Raw genomic sequence first — 14,485 nt, 5'->3', positions numbered from 1 at the left:
TGTAAAATCTCTGGGATGCCTTGATTGATTTCAAATTCTGCCCTTTGTTTTGCTTCTTAAATGATGCCTCCCCTGCCCTTTCCGATTCTTGCCTTAATTCTGTTCAGGGATTTGCTGTATGGATGCAGCACACTGTGCCAAAACTGCCTATCCATTTTCTGGGATGAGCAAAATATAACTCCATATATTTCTTGCCTTCAGAGAAGCTTCACCTGCTTTCACCTGTAGTCACTGTAGTTTATTTATAGCATTGCATTGGTCTGGCAGGATGAATTAAGCTGGTTCAGTTGCTTAGACAAAAATAGTTGTTTTTGAGATACTCTTGCATTATTACAGATAAACCACATTTACAGTTCACTGAAGCAAGAGAAACCCACGAAGGTCCTTGGGAGCATCTGTGCATTGTTTCAGATCTGATAGATATTTCATATTAAAAAGCATCTTAAATCAAATACTAAAAATCCGAATATTGGTGTGTGTTTCAGTGAATGCTATAAATCAGGCCAGCACAAGCTATGGCCCACCAATCCAAACACAGCTTACAAGCTATGCAATATGCTCTGTAAATCTTCTGGTTTTGCTGCTTGCCTAGGTCTGCAAAAATAAGGAAGTTGTCAAGCACCTGGCAAGCCACAATATATGGCTGGTGGGCAGTTTCAGCTTGGTGGGTTGCAAGTTGCACCAGCTTGATATAAATCCCTATTGCCTGACTTGAGGAACTATCTCAAGGAATATAAAATAATCCCCTGAAACGTGTCTTGGCTCACTTGCTTTAGTCATCTGGAGCCATTTGATGTACACAAAGAAATGAAAGGAAAAGCCCCCCCAAAGGTGGTTATAAATATCTGAAATGCAATTCCTCTTTAAACGTCCAGTACATTTCAAGCACCCACAAGCTCTTCCTCAGGTAATTCTAAAAATGCTACAAAGAGAGCTGGTTTCCTTTCTCTCTGCCATGAGTGGTACTGACTGTTTACAAGCACCTTTGGGACTTCCCATATTGTGTAGCCTGCCATTGTTGTGCCCTTTGCTTTCCCAGAGTATGACATCTTTTATAGTACACTGTTGTTGGTCTGGACTCTGGGCTCTATAGTTGAAGGGTCCTGTGTTAGAGCTGGAGGAGCTTTTTGGCTTCTTCCTGTTCTGTGAAATCTGCAAATAATTGTACTTGAAGCCTAGGGAAACATGATGGTATGTCATTTTCCAGCTCTACAATTCTATGATTCTACATTTCTGTGATTTTGGGCTCCAGCTGTGAGATTCTGCCCCCCTCCCAACTTTTGGCAGCTATGATTGCTGATCTAGAGCCATAGCTAGGGGGAGGGGGTCTAGCGAGGGTTTCTGCCCTGGGTGAAGCCTCCAGAGGGGCGCCATTGAGGCTGCCAGCCTCTCAACATGTCTGGGCTTCAGCCAGAGAGAAAGATGAAAAAGTGAATGGCAGCACGAGTTCCATCCTTCCCCTTTCTCCCCATGAAGCTGAAGAAGGCTCGTTTACAACACGATACAGGGAGAGCGAGAGCTGGAAAATCTGGAGAGGCTGTGTGGCTCTCTCCAGTGCAGGCATCCCTAAACTTGGCCCTCCAGCTGTTTTGGGACTACAATTCCCATCATCCCTGACCACTGGTCCTGATGGGAGTTGTAGTCCCAAAACAGCTGGAGGGCCGAGTTTGGGTATGCCTGCTCCATTGAATCAGAAGATAGGATCCCCTCTGGGTTTGCTACTGTGTGGGAATGAAATTCTGGAGGGACAGAAGGAGGAGCGGGAAGCTGAGGAAGAGAATCACTTGGACTAGATGGCCCTTGGCATCCCTTCCAACTCTACAATTATATGATTCTATGATCCCTTCAGAACTTTGAATGTGTTTAAATAGCCAACGTTGAGTCATTTTACAGACTATACACGATCTACGCACAGGAAAGTAAGGGGTGTGAGAGCATTTTTCCTGCCAGAGGCAGTTTCCTGGCAAAGCTCTGGTCAGCCCAGCTGCATTAGGATTGTAATGGAAGGGCACTTTCTCCTTTAGACTTGCAAAAAGCATTTCTTCACCTTACATGGAACCTTAAATGACTACAAAATTATCATTTCCTAAAATGAGTAATCGAAGAAAAATAAAATTGAAAGGAATCTTGTTGAAGCTTATTCGGGAGTAAATTTACACATCAAAACTCATTGAAAAGGGTTTGCACAGAACCAAGGAGAGGGGTGGGTGACAAAAAGCCACAAAGTGGGGGAGAACATTTTTAAAGGAAAGCAGAGGGTCTTGGCTGATCTTATGGAAATGCAGTCTTCTAATGATCCTGTGACCAAATAAATCGAATTCAAAACCTGACCTCAGATAGACAATTGCTGCACATGGAAGTTCTGTTTTGACAAACAATTTGCTTTTACTGGAAGGGATGCTCATTTTCCCTTTGGTCATACAGTCATAATACTTCTTAGGATTCCTTTGTATTCAAATGATCTATTGCTTACTTTGTATGCCCTTTATGAATAAAGGTGTTGAGGTGTGTGTTTATATGTATGTATGGGGATGGGGATGGGTGAACATAATTGACAAAAATGAGCAGAGGCACCATATTGCTCTATTTCTGAGCTTTGGAATATTGGCAGGTAGGAAAGTGAGGGGCAGGAGAAATACTGGGTATCATAATCTTTCTTTCTTTCTTGAAATATTATATAACAGAATACACAAAAAGAAAAATACAGTTAATGTCCTTAGTATATACTTAGACGATTATTCACAACTTACAGAACAAATATTCATAAAGGATTTTATCAGGGAACACAATGCAGAGCAGTGGCAGCTCTGTGTCTTGTGTAATATTTAATTAGGCCCTGAAGATAAAGTAGCATTCCTCTTGTTTAGTAATTACAGTGGAAAGAAATGTTCTGGGGTTGCCACCATAACTGTGCCATGGTATGCAATGTGATGCAGTTTTCAAGTGGCAATGCTTCCTTTTCTTTTTTCTTTCATCTTCTCAAAAACCACTTTCTCAGACTAATGTGCTTCTGAAATGTTCTTTTGTTTGCAGTAGCAAATATACTCCTGTTGTAAAGAATTCAGCTGCAGGTCACCGTTTGGTACTGCAGAGTTCAGTGACCACATTTTGCTCCTGGCCGTCCCAGCTGTGGCCCCTTCACACAAATCACTGGCAAGCTAACCCTGTTCCTTATTACTACTCCAACATGACTTGGCTCCTATCCTATTTAATGCAGAAATAATAATAAGAAAATAGAGCTAATTAACAAAGTCTTCCAAACAAAACAGTATCGTTTGGAGGGGGGGTGGAGTTGGGTTTTTTTAAACCAAAAACCAAAACCTTATTAAGGCAACCACCAGTTTCAGATAAATAGATTCACGTGACTATAATACATGATTGATTAGTCTATGCACACAGTATGGATCATGTTAAATGGTAGCTTAAACAAATAGATAATGCATGTGTGAGGCACAATCTACCTAGAGGTTTTCTTGTGCTGATCTCATTGAGGCTTGTGCAGGAGAACTTCCAGAATGCTTTTGCAGGAATAAATAGCACACATACCTACTTGGGGCAATCCCTTCCACCTCTGCAACTCCCTTACCAGGGAATGATGGGCTAGAGTGATAGGATTGGTGGGAGGCCTGCTGTGTTGCCTCCTGTTGGTTTAAAGCGCCCTCCCACTGCTTCTCTGGGACACCCTCCAAAGCATACAGTAGGAAAAGGTATTATTGGAACTGCAGGAGAGAATTCAGCTCTTTGCCTTTTCCTCAGTCCACGTAGTGTGCTGGCTTCAGAGGAGAAAAGGAGCATGACAGAACACACACACACCCTCCACAATTCAAGCTTTCTGTTGCTTGGATCAGACCTGAAGCTTGGTTGACGGTTCACCCAGAAGCCAGCTCTCTCTGAGCTTTGCAGCACTGCTACATTGAGTGAAACACAACTGCATGCCTTCTTATCCCATGAAGCCCAAGGCCTTGGGCTTGCTCTCCTCTCAGCTTTACACCTACTGCCTGCATGCCACTCTTCTCATGCACCATTTCCATGCTTCTGTGGCTTTTAGGATTTGAGGAGTGGTTCTTCTACAAAGGGTGAAGACGGGTCTTTTACAACCTCCTAAGTCTGCTTCCCTGAATCCATATGGAAACAACTCGACATACCTCCGTGTCTGCATGTAAAGTGTCATGATTTCATTATATTTAAACTAACCTTTATTTTAAATGGCATTTATGAACATCAAAAGGACATGATTTCTCTTCACATTATGTGCACAAAATTCTAATCCTAGTAGGCTGCTTTTTTCTTTATGCAAGTTTGCATTTCCTTGTGGAAGTTTAACTCATCATAGCTGCTATTTTCCTCTAGGGCTGCTGACAGGGGGAGGGGGCTACAGGGGATACACATGTACCGACTATGAGCCAGCAGGGGCTCCTGTCTCTTGGTTTTCTTTTTTTCTTTTACAAAAAAAAGAAAAGTCAATCAAATACTTCTGAAGAAAGTTAGAAAGCAGAGGCAGCTTTAAGGGTGCAGCAATTAGCAGTAAACACCATTACTTAGGATGCTTAATCACCATTGCTGAGCAATTAAAGGAAGGTATGTGGACCACCTTCACCTAGTACTTGGGAGGAGGTTCTCCCAGAGCAGTACAAGAGAGTAGGAGAGACTAGTAGTTCCTGCTATATGCAGGATGGACGGAGATACAGTACTGGAGTATGTATGTTTAATACATGTCCCCAATATTTTCTTCACCCCCAAATGGGCTGCCTTTACAGAGTAAAACCTAATTTGCTTATTTTGGTATGGTCTACTCAAAAGCAATTTCCTTGAAATAAATGAGGCTTCCTTCCTACTAGAAAAAGTAGTGATTCCCACCCTGCTTTTTTTGTTTTCCACCCAGTCACTACTATTCTGCTTGTCATCACTGGGCTGTTATTTATTAATATACAATCAGCATAAACAAAAATGTGAAATGAATCTGCAAACACTTTGCAGCTGCAGCAAGGTTACTGTTCATCTAGGGATTGTACCGTAACACAGTAGTAGTTCTGTTTGTTTATCAGAGTTGGCAAAATGTTTTGTGCATGAGTTTTGCTGAGAGCTGTGAAACTGCACATATTTGTTGCCACTTGTTGTGCATTTTGTATCTTGATTTTTCTCCTGGGAGCTCCAGGCTGTGTACCTTTTCTTTCCCTTCTCCCTACCCCCTTTTTTATCTTAACCACAGCCCTGGGAGGTAGGCTAGGCCAAGAGTTGGTAGTTCAAACGCTAAATTTGTGAAACTGCACATACGTACTTGGGAGTACTTTTTTTGCTTGTTTTTATTTATCAGGGTTGGCAAACTGTTTGTTTTGGTATTTTGCTGTGATTAGGAGGACTATGAAATATTGCAATTAAAGCAAGGGGGCTATTGTGAATGACATATTTGTAACTTGCTTTTGCATTCAGGAACTCAGAGTTGTGTACATTACCTACCACCCTTTTATCTTAGCAATAGGAGCCACCCTCTCCCTCTCCCTCTCCCTGTAACTGTAATTTATTTTTAAACTGTACAGTGATGGGCAGCTAAGAAATCAAATAAATATTAGGAATAGCAGCCCTGTGGGGTAGTCTAGGCTAAGTTAATACATGTGCATAAGCAGCAGTTCTTGCTAATAGATTGTGGAGTGGGGGGCGGACATGAGGCCACGATTCACCTGCAGTTCACCAGCCCACAAAATCCATTTGGGGTCCCTGGTGTTTCTTTCCATAATTAGTCTGTTTGCCTTTTCCAGCCTTGCTCCCAATCCCTTAACCTTTTGTGTTGTGGTTTTTTGTTTTGTTTTTTTTTAAGATTATGAGCCTGAGGGTAGGGATGGTCTTATTACTGATCATTATGAGCTGGTCTGAGGTACAGGCAACACCTGATTTGCATGGGGGTTGTGTTACAAGTCACTGTGCGCTCCTGCAGAGCACGCATATGCCTGCCTGTTACATCCAGCCTCCATTGTGCCTTCTTCCAGTTCCAAAAATGACCCACACATGCAAGGTTGCATGTTCTTTGAATGCATGCAAAACAGGGGTTGCCGGTACTTTTTGAGCTGAAGAGCAGGTTAAAAATACTTTTAATAAATGTGTGACGCACGTAATCCTGCACTACCATACGTATGGGCTTGTGTAACTCGGAAGCATTTGCAATGTTAGTCAGGAGGATACCTATTTTTGTAGAACACAAGTTTTATTCACTAGTTAATACACTATGTCTCTGTAGCATACATGTATGTCTCCATAGTATAGTACAGTATGTCTTTGTAGTATATGTGCATTATGTCAAGATGATAGTGCTGAATTTCTAAGTATTTTAGATGTTTGAATACATATATTTTTTTAAGCTGATAAAAGAAGAGGCTGGCAGTTTCAAGGGGAGGGGTTGCTTTTATATCACTGGCCAAACTCTGATTCAAAAGAGCCACTGGATTGTAAAGGTGAGGTGTCTTGTCACCCCAGAGTGTCCAAACCTGCAACTTTCCCAGGGTGAAATTATATCTGTGCTCTCTCAGCAAAGATGGCAATTGGCAGTGGTGGTTTTTTTTCCACTTCTGAGGGTGAAATTGCCAAGGGGAGAATAAACATCTAATGCGCCTTCCGAAAGTTTTACGATGGGTGTTAGCTTCTCCTTGATGTTAGGTAGATGATCTGGAACAATCCCAAGGGAATGTGCTGCTCAAGTTCCAAAAGAAATAATTCAGTACTTCTGTTCTTCGTAAGTGCAGACAAAAGAAAGCAATCACTTTTGTCAAAACCTGGAAGAGTGAACTGAACTACCTTGGCACAAGTCAAGAACAATCAGGTGTTCGCTCTCTGACCCCACCCCCGCAAATATTGTTTCCTGGAGCTGTGTCAAAACTTGGGGATCAAATATCCTGAATTGTTTCGTGTCCTACAAAACTACCCTTTCACTGGGGAATTGGGGGAGTGGTATTTGAAAGGACGTGAAAGTGTTTGTGGGAGAAGGACATTTGACCCTGTTGCAACAAGGCTGAAAGTTCCTCTTTTGCTGCACTCAGCGCACGAAAATGAGAAGCGTCAGTCAGGCTTGTTGAATACTGGAATGCACATTTGAATGAGCATTTGAATGCGTATAGGAGCATACATCTCACTGTTGTTGATGGAATGCATGCTTAAAATGTGTCATTCCATATCTCTGGAATCTGGCATGGCTAGAGTGGGCCTGGGATTCAGAATGAGGACGGTATGACTTTGTACCACCTGACAATTCCTATATAGCGCAGGGATGGGTAACTTGTGGCCCTTGAGAGGTTGTTGCACTACAATTCCCATCATCTCTGATCATTAGCCATTCTGGCCGGGGTTGCTGGGTTGCGGGTGCACCCGGCATTTCCCCATATGTGGCATTGCAAATGTATGAGACTGAAAATTTTGGCACATTTCTATTATTTCCCAAAGTAACTTTTCAAGAGATGTTGGCATTGATCGATGTTATTTTATTACAAATTTACAAAACAGAAAATATCAGTAGATGGTCATCTTAAAATACATATGCTGCTAGTCGTATATATATGTCCACATTAGAGAACACAAAAGTTAGAGTGCCAGCTGTGTTGTCATACTACATGCAGTAAGTTATGGTTGTTATCCTAATATTGCGTGAGTTTGTGTACAGAGGTGTGCTACTTTGTATATCATGCCTTTAAAAAGTGTGAGTAAGTAAAAGTTCAAAAGCATTATAAGAGCCCTGCTGAATCAGACCCAAGGCCCATGTATCTCACAGGAGTTAGCCAGATGCCTATGGAAGTCTACAAGCAGGATATGAATGTAAAAATACTGTAGGTGTATCAGGTTGCAGCAGTATTGTACCAGAGACTCAATAATGATTATGGGCAGGACTGGGAGAAGTATGATATATAGTTAGTTCTTAAATATTTTGTTGACATCTCAGGGAACATGTTGAAGATATATTTATTTAATTATATGTATAGATATTTTTTTCTAAGTTATAGGAATGGCATACAATATCCTGTTGCAGGATATTTAGGTTTCAATGTGCATGCATAATTGAAAGTATTGTACGTATAGTGATTCTTAAGAAGAGCTTTTTCATGTGCATTTTGTTCTAGTAGGAACAGCTGTGGTGCAGTTTGGTTAGGAACAGTCATGTTGTTAATTTGTATAAATCAGTGTTAGTGCAAATGTATAAATCAAGTTGATTTGAAGCCGATCACATGGTTTTGGAATTGCTTCTGATTGCTTCTGTTGTGTTTTTTAAAAAATAGTTTTTCACACACAGGGATAGGGAGAGAATTTGTCTAGGACCATTGCAACGTTTTTCTGCATTCCTACAGATGTATTCAGTTCATATTTTGACATCATATTTGCAGTGATTTGGAGTTCTTCATTCCTGAAAATGAGTTATTTCATAAGTTTGTGTTTATAGTAGCAGTGGAGAGAACTATTTCATACATGGTACACAGGAAACAATTGAAGAAATGGTTACAGCAATTGACTCAGTTTCTAGCATCATGCAAACCTACAGAAAGTGAAGGAGTTACTTTCCATTAAGTTTTAATTCATTTTTATTCTGTAGCGTTCATAAGAATCCTGCTGTTTCTAGCTTCCAAAATATAAATGATGATGGTCCTTGACTATCAGGCTCCTCCCATGTTTTCCCTCTGTCTCTCTCACACACACCTGTGATATGGGGATAATAATATTGAAGTATCACAGGAATGTTGTAAGAATTAATTTGAAACTTAAAAGGAAAGCAAAACACCACAATACAAAATAGTAGTATATGAGTGTTGGTAACATTTGAGCATTAAGGGTTTTAAGAAACTAGCATCAGTAGAAAAGGAAAATTTGAGGTCACAAACACACATTTGTGTATGAGAAAAGACTTTTTGGTTGGTAGATATTTGGCTTTGTTGGTACTGAAATAAACTGAAAAGTAGTAACTCAAAACCTTTCTGCTAAAATTACTGAGTATTGAATTGATTTCTCTTAGAAGATTCAGGGAAATGATGAAATTCATCAGAAACTGCATGCATTACATAATACCTGCATGAGAGCACTGGATCTGGACAGGTATATTTGCATATTTATCTGAGGGTCAGTGCAGCATGGCATTTGAGGTATTTTAAGTTGTGAAAACACATTTATACATATTTGTGTGTGTGTCTATTTGATCAAGATCAAATTGCATCACTTGTAGTGTTCTTCAGCTGGACAAATAATTGTAGTACCTACTTATGTGCACATATACGGTATTTAAGAAACATTGCAAGAAAGAGAAATAGGTTCAGCTAGGACAGTATTTTAAAGTGTCACAAAAGTGCAGAATGAATGTTGCATCCACATTAAAAAAAACACATACCAGAACTCCCAGGATGCATGTGCACACTGGGCCTCAATGAAAGCATTGCATAATTTTAAAGCGTTCAGAAATTTGGGAATGATAATCAAGGTGAGGTGCTGTTTGTGAATTTCTGTAGTAGTGCCATTCCTAAAGTATGCATTTTCCTATTAACTGACACCATGTATAAAATTTCAGATGCATTATTTCATATTTCATTCCAGACTCATCCAGTCTCTGTGTTTGCAAAATGATATGTGTCTTGCATATTGCACTAGCATGATAAGGGCATTTGCATGTACTACTTTAATGGAAAAACCTTTCCAGACTTCATACAAAATGTTGCTTACCAGTAATGGCAAAATCATTGATGAGATTGTCATTCTGTTGGACACATGGCTCTCCCCTTCTCTTACAACTCCTGAAGTTGTATGAAATCAGGAGAGGCAGATACCTTAAATGGATGATTTGTCAGTACACCTCAGGAGAGTGTTGCTTTGGCTCTCTCTCTCTCTCTCCACCCCCCATTTGAAGGGTTTAGTGTTCTGCTTAGAAAGGTGGCTCATAGTACATGTTCAATGCAATTATTGGGATCTCTCACCTGTTCCTTTGCTATAAGCCAGAGACAGGGAACCTGTGGCTCTCTGGATGTTGTTAGGCTGCAGCTCCCATCTTCCCTAGTCAGCATGGTCAATGATGGCAGGAGTTTTAGTTCAACAGCATCTGAAGAGCCACAGGTGTCCCCCCCCCCTTGCTGTGAAATAAGCCCAACAAATATCAGCCAGACATATTTGTCAGGGAAAGGAGTGCTTTCTAGTAAGGAGTTATAGTAAACTTGAATGTTGTGAGCTATGTTTTAAAGTTGTGTTGTTTATTAAAGGTAGAGAGTCCAGTTTCATGTCCTATAGTGAACAATCTTGGGTTAGATTTTATAATATAGGATATACTGTTCTTTCCCACTTGTGTCTGACCTTCAGTAAAGAGAGTCATTTTTCAGAACTAACACCTGCTGTTAAAGTTCTAGTAAGGAACCTGAGGAAGATGATACATTAGAACATGCCAGATTTCCTTTATGAAAATATTTTCTTTAAAGTCTTTTTGACTCTATTGTATTCCAAATTATAATAGATATGGGGGGAAATCATAAAGAAAATCATACAGAGCTGTATTCAACTCAGAGTAAGCCCATTAAAATTTATGGAACTGATTAGTTGTGCCTATTAGTTTCAATGGGTCTACTCTGAGTAGGACTAGCATTGGATACAACCCACAGTATGTTTCATATACTCCACAAAGCTATTATTTGTTATATTCCCAAACTCTTCATTTTATCTATAGCCATCTCCTAAACATTTTATTTTCTTCTCTCTTTCCTAGCATTATGTTAAAAGAATGTACAGTCGTCCCACTCAAGGTGGTTGTGGGATGTGTAGACCTGTTTTTGTTGTTCTCCAAGTAGGGCTTCCAGCCTTTCCAAATCCTAAGAACATAGCATTCTTCAAATAACAATGATAGAAGTCACATCTTAACTCCCTTTCTTTGCTTACATTATTGCTCTGTTTGCTGTCCTTTGGACCTAATTGTCTGGGCCCAGTATCCAAGAAGCTTGAATGCATTCTGCCACCATGACCTTTAAACCTAGTTTCAATTTAAAAATCTCTCATGTTGTTCTTTTTAAGTCTGAGCTACTGTTTTGAAGGAATGTAGTAGATTTAAGTATTTTTTTCACTTAAGTGTTATCTTATGTCAGGCATACGTTAGTATGCTCAGTTACATTGTCCAGTACAGTATATGCAGTTGCCTCTTTTTGCTGTGAATGATCCAAATGGTTCAGGCAGACTTAAGCAGACATCACAAATATTGAATAATGTCCAGCCGTTTTAGTGAAAGAATATTTTAAATGGTCAGGTATAGATTCATCTTTTAAAATGATGTGGTAATACAATGTTTGGGCCTCCTACAAATGGAAATGGTTTAATATTATATTTGTTCTCCGCTGTGCAGAAGTATAAATACTCTGGAGAAGCTCATTCTAATTTTATCAGCCTCTTAGCCCCTTTATATGCAAAATGATTTACAGTGCTTATCCCAATGGCCCAATAATCCTAATAACTCTGTGGGGTTGTTCTCATTTTATGATGGGTAATTGGGATTAACAGTGCAACCCTATGCCTGTCTGATTAGTTGAGTCCTCACAGGTTATTGCTGATAATATGCATACAACCCTAAACAAAAAATCTGGGGAGTATTCTGTATCCTCAGTTGGTATATCCCAGCTACATCCTTGAGTGAATATGGTAAGAGGAAGTGTCGTTGCCTTAGAAATGTGCCCAGGTTTTGTTTTGTTTACATTCCAGAATTTTGAAACTGGTCTGCCTTGCTGGCTTCAGCAAAATGCTTTGCTTCGCTCTGCCCCACCCTGACTCTTTGCACAGGGCTAGCGCTTGCAGTTTACTGACATTGCATTTCCAGTTTGACTGAGGCGTTTGTTTCATCTGCATCTGCTTGTGGTGCTCCCTTTTGGAGATTTCTTCAGGAAGCTGCTCTGGGGATAGCAGCCTCTTTGGGTGCAGAGGGGCATCTGTCACAACTTGTATAATATTTACATGGAAAATGTCTTTCTCAAAGGCTCTCGGTGCCCCGTGTTTTACAGTACATGAACAGTTGGCTAGTCCAGGTGTTTCCTCTTCTGTTTGCGTGATATGTGAATTGGAAATTCAAGAGAAGAGTTGGCAGAATGGAAGAGCTGAGGGTTTGTATTTACCTATTTTAACTGCATAGCGCATAGGTGGGTTTGGGACATAGCAAAATCCTGCTTCTCTCCTCTCCCTTTGTATTTTTTGATCTTTGTCATTATTAGTGACTCAATCTAGCTCTGAAGTATGAGCTAGTTTTCATTTTTAAACAGAAGTTTGAAAATACTGCTTTTCCATAGAGTGTGTTCAAGGAACAGTCTTTATTTATTTTCCCCCCTAGCTTGCAATGTAACTAGATTTCAAGTTTAACTGACTTCCTGAGCTTTATTTAAAGATGGAGACTGAGGTTTGGTGCTGGTGATGTTTTATTCAGTCTTAAATGTGAACTTAGCTATGTTGTTGGCTTTTCTAAAATAGAAACTCAAAATCCTAATGGTGTTTGTGTCTTTTCACAGGACAGTCGGCCCAATATGTCAAGACCTCTGATCACTAGGTCCCCTGCATCTCCTTTGAACAATCAAGGCATCCCCACGCCAGCCCAGCTCACAAAATCCAATGCACCGGTACATATTGATGTGGGTGGGCACATGTATACCAGCAGCTTGGCCACACTTACTAAATATCCTGATTCAAGGTAATTCTAAGGACTATGTTGCATGTCTCTGGCAGCCTTGTTAATTTACTCACTTCTATCCTCTGACCTCTGTAACCTTCTTACATGGTGCAAAACCACTTCACTTGAAGGTGAATCCATACACGTAAAGTCGTAGTTGGAAAGGATTTTGCTAAATGAAACACACCAGTGGATTTTGTTTCTCTACCCAGAACCCACGAGTAACTGACCCACATCACTCATAAACCAGATTTTTTTGCTGTTTTTCTTTGACACTTTCTGTTGAAATTTTGTCAGTCCTTCTACACAATATCACCTCAGAATAATGGGTTCCAACTTAGCATTTGAATCATTTGCTTTAGAAGGGGTTTGGCTTTCTTTTGGATCTGGAAGAGGGAGGAATTTTCTGCCATCAGAATCTCGGATAGAGGGTGTATCTGAACAATTAAAACATAAAATAATTACATTTTTAGACAAATATTTGCTACGTAATAAACATGTACATAGTCCTGGACAAAAGCATTTACTGACATGCACCTGAACAAATGATGCATCTTTGCTAATTTTAATGTAATCTTCTTTCATTTTAAAGGAAACAAGTTACCTGGGTAACTGCAAATTTTATGTACTTACAGTACTCTAGTGAGTACTGTTGGTCTAGAGTAGGGCTTGAGTAATAGGTTTCTAAAACCTTCAAATTATTTTTTATATAGACTCAATGACTGAAATCGCAAACAGCGATTTGAGTATGCCAATCAGATGATCATCACTGTCATCTTTGACAGCACTAGTAATTTAGTCTGTGGGAGTGAAGCCTAGTTTCAGACCTCCCACATGCTTCCTGCAAGTAGTGATTGGTGACTAGAATTATGTGCGCAGTATCAATTGGCATTTCAGTTTCTGATTCAGCAGGGAATATGCATGTGGAAGTCACTTTTTACTTTTGGGTCCTCCTTGCTTAATCAGGTCCAACTGTTTGTTAGGCGCCATGCATTCAGTGTAGTAGGCCCACCTCAGATTAAATAGGCACCCACCTTGCAAAATTCAGGTGCATGGCAAAGACTTTCTTGTTTTAGCAGGCATTTTAAGGCAGCATTTGAGTTAAAGTTAGATTTCATAATTATTTCTAAAGGTATGATTCTCTGTGTGCGTTATTTTTACATGTTCCACTAAGATATGCTGATGATTAAATAGTATATACAGATGTACCTTGGAAGTTGAACGGAATCTGTTCCAGAAGTCCGTATGACTTCCCAAATGTTCGACTTCCAAGGCATGGCTTCCAGTTGGCTGCAGGAAGCTTCTGCAGCCAATCAGAAGCTGTGTGGAGGCCTCACCAGACCTTCAGCTTCCAAACGAACATTCGAAAACTGGAACAATCACTTCCAGTTTTTGATCGTTTGGGAGCCAAAATGTTTGGCAACTAAGCTATTTGAATTCCAAGGTAAGACTGTACATGTCTGAAATAAATAAATCTGTTTCCTGGGTAAGGAGAAATTGCATTTAGTTATAACAGGAAATAGTTATTATGTCATTACTTATATTGAGCAGGTATCTAGAGAGAATGATACAACACTACCTGCTAGATTTAATATATTAGATCTTGGTGGTAGTGGTGGTGTCACTTCTGTTTGAACCACAACAAAAATCTACTGCGCCTGCTCACAAAGTCATTAAAATTCGCATAGTCAAATGAGGAATAGTCTCACTAATGAATGAATTCCACGCCCCACAAGTGTTTTTCAGTTCACAGGTGATGCTATAGTGTCTTGGTCCATTATTGGTACAGAATAACTAATTGTAAACTAACTGCAACAGTGTGTTCCCTTGTGTCAGCTTTCTTTT

The 14,485-nt window shown here is 40.0% G+C and overlaps 1 protein-coding gene across 9 annotated transcripts in view; it reads left to right on the top strand.

Annotated features, from left to right (window-relative positions):
- The window catches only part of KCTD1 (potassium channel tetramerization domain containing 1), a 51,765-nt gene that overhangs the window by 13,412 nt on the left and 23,868 nt on the right, over nucleotides 1–14,485 (top strand). For 4 of the 9 annotated variants that reach the window (XR_014011306.1, XM_081206813.1, XM_081206812.1 and 1 more), the window contains exon 2: nucleotides 12,483–12,661. Coding sequence is in view for 8 of the 9 variants with exons in the window: in XM_081206806.1 (XP_081062932.1) it covers nucleotides 12,483–12,661 (179 nt within the window). In the remaining variant the exon portion in view is untranslated. Of the gene's footprint in view, nucleotides 1–10,165; nucleotides 12,084–12,482; nucleotides 12,662–14,485 lie in introns of those variants that run through there. The other 5 variants (XM_081206810.1, XM_081206811.1, XM_081206809.1 and 2 more) reach the window with 3 other exon arrangements.

This window comes from Podarcis bocagei (assembly GCF_964188305.1).
Source record: "Podarcis bocagei genome assembly, chromosome: 8".
Classification (NCBI taxonomy): Eukaryota; Metazoa; Chordata; class Lepidosauria; order Squamata; family Lacertidae; genus Podarcis; species Podarcis bocagei.
Note: the sequence above shows the minus strand (reverse complement) of the source record. Positions and strands in the feature narration are given on the sequence as shown.